A 9,840-nucleotide genomic window follows, 5' to 3' on the forward strand; every position below is an offset into this window, starting at 1 on the left:
ATATAATATAATATAATATAATAAAACCAGACATCGGGTGGGTGGACATAATGCTATGGTTAGTTGTGTGAATTGCTGGTTTGAAACATAAAAATAAGAGTAAATTTTGTTTGGCAGAGTAAAAATAGAGAAAAACCAAAGGATGAAAGGTTCATGCTCAAAGGGTCATGCTGAGATTACTGATTGCTCTCTTGGGAGGTAGATGTTAAGTGGGGGAGAAGATGTAGGCAGATGGAACTGAGCAGGATGGATGTTCTTCATTGTTTCTTCTGGTTTGTCTTTCTGTGGAACTGAAAATAGATTCCACTCATGCACTGACTCACAATTCCCTTTGACACATTGGATGGATACTGATATTTACTCACGTTCACAATCAGTGCTTTAGTCTTTCATCTACAGCCACAGGTTATGACCGTTGTGCATTGTGGTAGTTTTTATTGCAGTATTTTTATAAGCATTTTGGACATAATATTATTGACTGATGTAAAAAAATAATCAAGATAGAGATAGGTAGCAAAAGGCTAGCTAAAACTAGCAAAATGCTAACTTAAAAGGAAAAGTAGCAAAAGGTCATGAAGAAATTTAAAGTTATTAGAGGTTAGTACTGATGTTAAAATCACAACACTATATTTTAGGTTTCCTTTTTGTAATGTTGACAGTGTTTAATYTATTATGTTTTGATTGATATAGATTAGTTACATGTCCGAAATAGGTGACAACACATAATCAACCATTATGATAACAGTAGATGAGGATTTTGTCTGAACGCCTGTGATTCAGCCGTAGGTCAGTAGGGGGCGAACACAGGCACTGAAGAAGGTGTATAAATACGTGAACTTCCTGGTTTTCCAGTAGTGTTGGTTTCCTGTCAGCCTGAGTGACATTGAACCTCACTCGATCCAGAATTCTAGTGTTGTATGGTTTGATTCCTTCTACAAATCAATTTATTTAACAATGGTTTTAATATCGACTTCAGTTTATTGAACGCAAATTTTCTTACAGTTAGCTAAAACTAGCAAAATGCTAACTTAAAAGGGAAAGTAGCAAAAGKCTAGCTAAAAAGGAAAACAAGCAAAATATTTGCTAGTAGTGAAAAGTAGCATATGGTTAGCTAAAGGTTAATAGCAACCGAATGGTAGCTAAAAGTCAAATGTAGAAAAATTGTAGCTAAAAACTAGCCGAACAGTAATTAAAAGCATAAAGTAGCAGAATGCTAGCCAGAAGTTAAAATTAGCCCGAGAAGTTACGACTGAAGCTGATTTTAAAGAAATGAAAAAAGCTTGTCGGAACACATTTGTATTTAAATATTTTTAAAAGTTTAAGTTACAAAAGAAAAAAGTATTAGCACACGTCTCTTGAGTGAGCTGGAGGTTTTGATGTAAATCTACATTTTGCTGAATCAGCGTTTACACAATAATCTAGTTGCTTTCTTTGAGTTTAAATCTCGTCAGTTCTGTAGATCCACTTAGGTCATTGTATTTTTTTCTAATTTGCAGGTCAGATGTTGTGCACTGACTCATTTTTTGCTGAGTGTCCTTTATGCAGAAGTGCAACTGAACTGCAGAATGTGTGTGTGTGTGTGTGTGTGTGTGTGTGTGTGTGTGTGNGTGTGTGTGTGTGTGTGTGTGTGTGTGTGTGTGTGTGTGTGTGTGTGTGTGTGTTAAAGTAGATTATGTGTTCCAGCGAATACAGTCTCTGAGAGCAGCTGGGCAGGGCTAATGGCCCAATGACATCATCTGCAGAGCAGGAGAGACAGGAGAGACAGAAGCTCACGAGCGATGTTGCCTCGGGGAGGGAGACAGAGGAAGTGGGCCTGCTCAGATGGAGAGCAGAGCAGCAGGAGATCCGGACAGTCCCTGAACTGTGGAGGACCTGACAGTTCTCAGCTGACTTTACCAAGGATATAGGACGCACTCTCAGAAGATTTTCTTGTTTTGTTCCTTCCTCCTCTTCCATCACACCTCCCCCTCCCCTCCTACCAAGGATATAGGACGCACTCTCAGAAGATTTTCTTGTTTTGTTCCTTCCTCCTCTTCCATCACACCTCCCCCTCCCCTCCTCCCCTCTTCCCCTCCGTCCTCTGTCCATCCTCTGTCCATCCTCTGTCTGTCCAGCTTCAAGCGGCTCCTCCGGGCATGCTCCTTAAGCCAAAGTATGGCCGCTTTCGCAACGAGTCTGTGACCTCCTCTGACGACCTGATGCAGAGCCTAGCCATGAGTGGCAAAGTCGTGGCCACGCCGGTGGTCTCTTCCTCCACCCCGAGCCTTCCTCTGCCTCCTCTGCCTCCTCTGGATCCCGGCACCAGGTCTTCCTCCTCGGCGGGGGCTGCAGCCCTGGCAGAATCCCCCTGCCTCGATGGGGATCAAGACGCCACCACGACCTTCTGCATGCTCATCCCAAAGATGCCCCAGTGGAAGTTCTCCAACTCCCTCCTCAGCAGGAGCCCGTCCAACTCCAGCTCCAGCTCCAGCTCCAGCTCCAGCAAGGACTCGGGCAAAGCGTCGGCGGCACTGGCTCCTCCCCAGGCCTCCGCTTCTTCCTCTTCGCCGTCGACCAGGCCCAGTGGGGGGCTCGCCGCCAGCGGGCCCGTCGCCAGCCTCGCAGCCGTGCTGAACTCGTGTGACCCTGTCTGTGTCACCCCCTGTTCTCTGCAGGCCATCCGAGGGCAACGGGCGGTGGCATCTGCGRGCGCCGCCGGCCCGGGAGGTCACGGCGTCAGGGTGGCGGAGGTCACAGGGAGCCCTGGCACCAGATCAGGGATGAATCGCAGGGTGAGGGTGGAAGGCATGTGGCTGGGGGGTGAGGACCTCAACCAGAAGGGCAGCTTCATCCACAAACCCACCCAGGGCTGGCTGCACCCTGACAAGAAAATTGTAGGACAAGGAGCCTCTTACATTGTCAGGGTAAGTCAGAAAGCACTTTTTTTTAGTGCATCAAAATTTACCTTTTTTTTTTTCAAGCAACCACAGAATCACATATTAAGAATGAGCATTTGCTTTCCCTAACTGGGCGGGAAACAGAAAACATCTCACTTGCAGGCAGTTTGTTATGCAGCTCATGAGGCAACGACAAGGGAATACATAATTTAATCCAGATAGATGGCCTGGGAGGCTGCAGCAGGGCTGCACACAGGGTGGAGGATGATAAATGTTCTAACTGTGTGCACAGGCCGTTAAAAGCCTTGTTTTCTTTCCCATCTGCACCATTTTCCTTATACTAAAGATAGACTGCATTGTGTTCGACTGTACTTAAAAACAATAATTAGCTGCATTTGATTCCCGCCTGATTGTGGGAGTGGTTCTCTTTGTGTGCTTTTGAGATTGTTTGTTGTCATGTGTGCAGGGAATTGTGCGGGTTTTCAGCCACAGCTTGAAGTTACAGCCTGTCTGCTGCAGGGGTTGTATAGATGCTGAAAGTTCTTCTGTTTTGTTTCTATCAAAAAGTAAAACTAGTATGGAGAAGATGYAGCTGCCTTTCAAAGAGAGGATTCGAACAGAGCTGAGCTTCCAGGGTAAAGGGTAGGAGGTAACACTGGGGGGCTGGGGGTGGGGGGTAGCATCTAAATCAGACAGCTTGATGTCAGTCACTGATCTCCTCTTAGCAATCCCCCCGTGACTGTTCACCTCTGCTCCACCCCTCCTCCTCCTCCTCCTAAAGCTAATGACATGACTCTTGATTACCAGTCCGGGGGCCCGAGCACATTTTCTAATGGCATTATACAGGCACCATTCATTCCTCTATTCAATTAGGCTTAATCACAGTCATTTGCATCATGTGATGAGGAGGAGGCTCAGTGTGCCAGAGGTCCACATGTTGAGTACAAACGAGGCTTTTTGAGATTCATACCAGGTCTTCCTGTTATCTCAGATTGATGTCTGGTTGGCAGCTTGTTTTTTTGTTGTCTGCATGCTGGGATCCACAGATGACCCGTAAAAGCTGCAGTTTGTGGCCCTCAGAGCTTGTGCATCTCAGCGGTGAATCTATCCCAGAGCGACAGCAGGTTTCTGCTGCAGTGAGCTGTTTTCACACAGCGTTCTGGCTCCCTTTCTTTCTTTTCCTTCTCAGCCGTATCATTTCCCACTCATCCAGTCCTCTGCTGAGAGAGGCATGTCAGGTGAACTGCAGAGGTGTATGGCAACAAAGTACATTTGCAGTACTTAAGTATTTTTTGAGGATCTAATTTTACTTTTTTTTTTCTTAAATCAACTTTTAATTTTCTTTAGTTACATTTAAAATATAAAAAGATACTTCTAATTCTTTACTTTAAAATGTATGCCTTGTTACACGCAACATATTTAAATATGACCAAASTCATCATGAAAGGAGTTGTTTAAGCACTCTAAAAATGAAATATTGAGTTTACTTTACCAAGTTATGTCAACTGGTTCCACTAAACAGAGTTGAGTAAACTGAGGGATTTACACATTTCATTCAAAGTCCACATTTTTAGCTGATAAGAGGATCCATGATTACTTGTAACATTAGACATTAGTTTTGATCTAATACTGTTAGCTCGAGAACTAACAGCGTGTGTATATTACTAATAAATATGTGGTATTAATTTATACACATAACTAATTGGCACTAGCTAACAAGCTATAATGAGGTTCTGCATCCACATTTTCAGTTGCAGGCTGAGTCATTTCTACATTCCCCTCTCTGTCAAGGACCAAGGTGCTCTGGTTTGATCTAAAAGGGTTGATGGTCAGATATTGTCCAAGATAAACCTTCAGGGCAGATATAGCTTGCTCAGCCTTGCACCGGGACAGAAAATGTCATAATTTACCCAGTATGCTTTGTGGCAATAATAAAATGGCGCTGTATGTGTGACAATTATTTTTCAAGTTTGAAAAAAACTAAACAACCTGCATTATTTTTATAGTTTTTTTTTTTTACAGTTAAAACAAATGTCTATCAAATAATGTCTAATGTTACAAGTAATCGTGGATCACTTTAGGGATGCACGGAATTAATACTTGTACTGGCTGATGATATTAATTTCCCAAWTTTTAGTTTTGTGTTTCTGTTTTGGAAGGAAAAATAGTTTTAGTCAAGTGCTAGCCTATTTGTTTGATCGTGATAGTGATATTAACACTGCACAGCCAGGAATAACTGAAGTAGAAAACCGTGTCAGAGATCTGGTCGAGTATTTACGGTATCGAAAACAGACACAAGTGTGTTTGTGGTTATATGTATCTAAATAATTTCTGTGTTTGTGTAATATCAGTAAATATTGTTTATTGACCATAACGCCAATAATTATATCGGTTATCGATATCGGCTGAAATTTTCATACCAGTGCAGCCCTACTTTAAATGTATTTTGTTGTGYACTTGGAGTCTCTATGAGTGAGAGTATCCTGGTCCTGTGTATATATCTTTATACTCTGTTTGGGTCAAAATTTTCAACCTGTTCATTTTTCTCTATTTTTCATGATGTTTTATGAATGACTACGTCAAATTATTTATGACAGAGCTGTCAAATAAAGTTTGGAATTACCAGCTAGAGTTTGGTGGTCTTCATTCTCCTCTGGCTCTGGGTCAGACTCTGGCTCCAATGGACAAGTCTTCTCTTGTTGACATATTTTAATTAATTAAAAAGTTTCTGTGCCGCTGTATAGTCGTAAAACTATCTATCGACTAGAATGGACCACTCTGGATGCYGGAGGGAGACAGGGCGTGAAGCGCCGCATTTGGATTTAAAGAGACAGCCTCKAAACGAGTTGATCTGAGACACACCTCAGAAAAGGGATGAAAGAGGGGCTTGTGGAGTTACAATAAGGAGGAATTCAGACCAAAGCATTGCAGTTCCACTTTATATAGACCCCAAATGAATGATTTAAATAAAAAAGTAGTATTTAAAAACATATGTCTTCTTTTAATGTGTAATCTGCTTTACATTTACTCAACTCAGCGGCGTGGAATTTGTTGACATAACTTTGTTAAATAAATCCAACAATCTGTTTTTTGAGTGTATGTCAAACAAGGCTTCTATGACCAAGTTAAAAAAAAAACAAGATGTCTGTTTTATGATTATTCTGAGGAATGTTTCTTGGAGTGAAGCACTGTCAGTGTAGGATTAAGAAGTTAAAGGCAGAACATCAGATAACAGAAAAGGGGATGCGTTGCATTAGCAGATGAGTGTGTGGCAATAGGAGGTGGAAAAAGAAGAGCAATTTCCGTGATGGAAGACTTCCCYCAAACCTAAATCTTATTAAAAAGCTCATTAATCTCTCATGCTCAGAGGTTGCTTTCTTTGTATCTTTGACCAAACTGTGGGAGGCTGTTTGTTGGACTAAAATGTTTCTTAAAAAGACTAAATACGGCATAAACTCAGTCCTGCTAAAGGTTACAATTKGATGTTTTAGAAAGGTCCAGATAAATGCTGTTTAAAGTGTGTTTTCAGGCATACTGAAAAATGAGACACAGAGGATAAAAACTGGAATTTAAGCATAATTTCTAGCCGTACAGACAGAATGTTCATGAGTTGTTTTCATGGAGTTTGAGCTATTGATTGYGGCAGACAAACAGACAAAATCCAGATTTTAATCACTGCGTTTTGCAGACATGCAACAATCTGAATATTCTCACATTCACCACTTGAAGAAACAAACACACACTCTCTCACACACACACACACAGGATCCCCAGAGGCTTACTGCAGTTTGTCCATAAAGTGCAGCTCAGTGCTGCTAATCTAGTCGAGATGCCATTAGCACCCTGATGTGACAGCCATTAGGCAGCCACTCAGCCAGAATCACACGGTAATGCTCTGTATTTGAACTTGAGTCAGACGCCATGTTTATCAGTCAAATATTAAATATCTTACACTTTAAAAATGTATTTCCTGGAAGAGAAAACACTTCAATAAAACATATCGTTTAGATTATTTTTATTAAACGCAACATACATTATGCTCACAAGTATTTTTTAAAGTTTTTTTGTAGTAAGAATATTTGATTAGGATTCAAAGCATTTATATGGCAGACAAAAATTAAATACCCAGTATTGTTGGAAGGAATTCATATCACTGAGATATGTGAGATATCACAATCATAGTATTATTTGTGTTGTGAATGTCCCATTCAAAAGTAAGAATGTTCTCCAAGTTTTGAATGGGACATTTAGCAATCACAATTTTCCCATTATAATAAATCCCAAATGTCCCATTTTCCTTGTTTGTGAATGGGATATTTGGAAATCTCTAACTCCCCATTTGCCAAATGTATCGTCAGAATGGGGTGTTGGCGATTTCCAAATTCACATTATGAACCTTTTGTTCCTTAACTGGCCAGATTGTTCCCATATGTCCATGGGAATGTCCAATGAGAAACTGAAATAAGGTTTGCTCCAACTGTTGATCAGTTCATCCAATGACTACTTTCTTTAAAGTTTCATTCAAGTTTTGTCCAGTGGTTTAGGGAATATTTTACTAACAGACACATGAACACGTGCACACAAACAAAACCATCATTGTCTGCCTACCAACTTCAGCAGCTGGMAATAAAGAAAGAAACAACAAAAATATTGTGTAATTGCCACCAATATTTTTTTTTGGCTTTTTAACAAAAACAATACAGTTGCATATTGTATTCTTTATAAGAAGAAAATCTGCTCTTTACCTTCTTGCAGTAATAAAACGACTCTCTCTCTCTCTCTCTCTCTCTGTAGTACATGGGTTGCATTGAGGTGCTGAAGTCAATGCGCTCTCTGGACTTTAACACACGGACTCAGGTGACAAGGTAAGCTGGTTAGCATCGTTAGTGACGTTGAGTCAGGAGAATTTGATATAARTGCAGTCTTAATTTACAAAAATAGYAAATACTACAATACATGTACCCTAAGTGTTATTTAGSGCTAGAATGTTGACAAAACTTRTTTCAKTTTCATTTATTTCTTTAAAAGGACAATGTACATTAAAGTGCCTGTGACATGCATAYCCACGAAATACAAAAWGTCAAAGAAAACRTTTTTGTATTTAAGAATCTAATAATCTAAGAATCTAATACAGGATTTTACCCATTATCTGGCATGTTTTCTTTTGAACTTCGCTCAGGCAAAGTGAAAAAGGAAGTGACATCAAAGGGGAACTCTTCAAGGAATAAAACTTTCTGTTGTTTGTTGATTACAATAATATTATCTGAACTCATGACTTTTCCTCATCTCTTTATTAAACTAATTAAAACAATCTAAAGAAACACCAGAATCTTCTCTACAGTCTGTGTTGTCGGCCTGTGCAGCGAYGCTCTGTTCACATGCAGACATTCCCCTTTGACATTACTTCCTGTTGCTTCACATGTGAATATCTCAACAACTGTTCATCGCAGCTGCATGAAATCTTATATCTCTTATATGTTGTCAGTGTTACCTTTCCAAAAATGCATTCATTATTATTACAAAAATTTGATGTCACAGCCACTTTAAATGCACTTGAATTTAACACAAATTTTATCTGTTGTTCTGAGCAGATAAAAGTAATAATAATAATAATAATAATAATAATAATAATAATAATAATAATGTTAGTAGTAGTAGTAATTAAATTGGTAGTTTTGGTTGTAAATGAACAGTTCATAAATAAACTGTCACTTGCAAATTAGTTTATTAGTTTGCCTCATTGATTCTGCAGATACAGAAGTTTCAATCACAGCTTGAGTCAGGGGCCTTTTTCTATAGTCAGCCCAACATTTAGTGTGTCTCACTTAACCACACCTGTCTCTCCTTTGCACGTGTTTTGTCATGTTTTCCTGCTCTACACGTGACGTTGTTGTTGTTGTTATAAAGGCCATCTATGCGATCCTTCGACCTGACAGCGCTCCCCCCCTCCCSTCCCCTTTGTTTCTCACCCTCCTATCTCTCCTCCACCATCGATCGTTGGTAATCTGAGCCCGCCGAGCAGCCGAKGCTTAAGTGCAGGGTGGAGTGGGGTAGGGTGGGGTGGCAGCAGAGATGGAGTGATAGAGTGGGACATTTATAATTGATGATGTTTTCTAATGACAGCTGAAAGCTGCAGTGGTCTTGGTGAACACACCCTGATGAAATATGTTTGTCTGGAACTTCTCGGAGGAGGAGGAGTGTGCAAAACAAAACAAAAGCCGTGCCGAGAACAAGATGGCCGCTTATGATTTTGTTGTAATGCAGCCAATCACAACTCCGATGATTGTTGCTTTAGCTAAACTAAAATGTATTGCAGTTATTAACTTTTTAGTCTTCGCGTGTTTTCGACATTTRATGTTTGTGCTAACAGCATCAACCCTATGTGTCTGAATGCATCTTTAACCTGTCGAGTTTGTGAGACATTCATTGTTTTTAAGCATCACTTCGAGTTTAGTTTTCCAAACAAGAACCGGGCCCAGTTTGCACATGGCCTTAATTACGTCCCAGAAGACAACAAAACARACAACAACTACGCTGTCGTGAGAATTCCAACACTGTCTAGCTCGTGATGTGAAAAAAAGTTGCTGTTTCCCAACAGTTCCTCAGTGTGTTGTTGTTGTTGTTCAGCAGCAGCACTTTGTGATAATCAGTGCAGGGCTTTTAGATACCACGACAGCAAACAAACAACAACAACCCACCTCTGTCTTATTCCTCCTTCCTCTGCTTTTCTCATCTGAACCTGGTGGTGTTTTTCAAAAAATCCCAGAAAAGACTTTTACTTGAGATCAGGCCCAGGATGCTGCTGCTTTTTAAATATTTACAAGCCACTTGATAAGAGCAGCCGACACCTGACTGTTGTCCCTACTGTCCCCTGGCAGAGCGAGGGCCCGCTCCAGCCTCAAATCCACATTTGGTCTCAATTCCACTGCCACACACACACACACACACACACACACACACACAC

General features: G+C 40.7%; 1 protein-coding gene across 1 annotated transcript in view; it reads left to right on the forward strand.

The window, feature by feature from the left end:
* Positions 1 to 2,057: 2,057 nt before the first annotated feature.
* shc2 (SHC (Src homology 2 domain containing) transforming protein 2) overlaps positions 2,058 to 9,840 on the forward strand; it is a gene marked incomplete at its 5' end in the record, with an annotated part of 23,729 nt that continues 15,946 nt past the window's right edge. The window contains 2 exon segments of the mRNA XM_014025782.1: positions 2,058 to 2,903; positions 7,671 to 7,741. Coding sequence (XP_013881236.1) covers positions 2,058 to 2,903; positions 7,671 to 7,741 — 917 coding nt within the window.

This window comes from Austrofundulus limnaeus, unplaced genomic scaffold (genome assembly GCF_001266775.1).
Source record: "Austrofundulus limnaeus strain Quisiro unplaced genomic scaffold, Austrofundulus_limnaeus-1.0 Scaffold498, whole genome shotgun sequence".
NCBI lineage: Eukaryota > Metazoa > Chordata > Actinopteri > Cyprinodontiformes > Rivulidae > Austrofundulus > Austrofundulus limnaeus.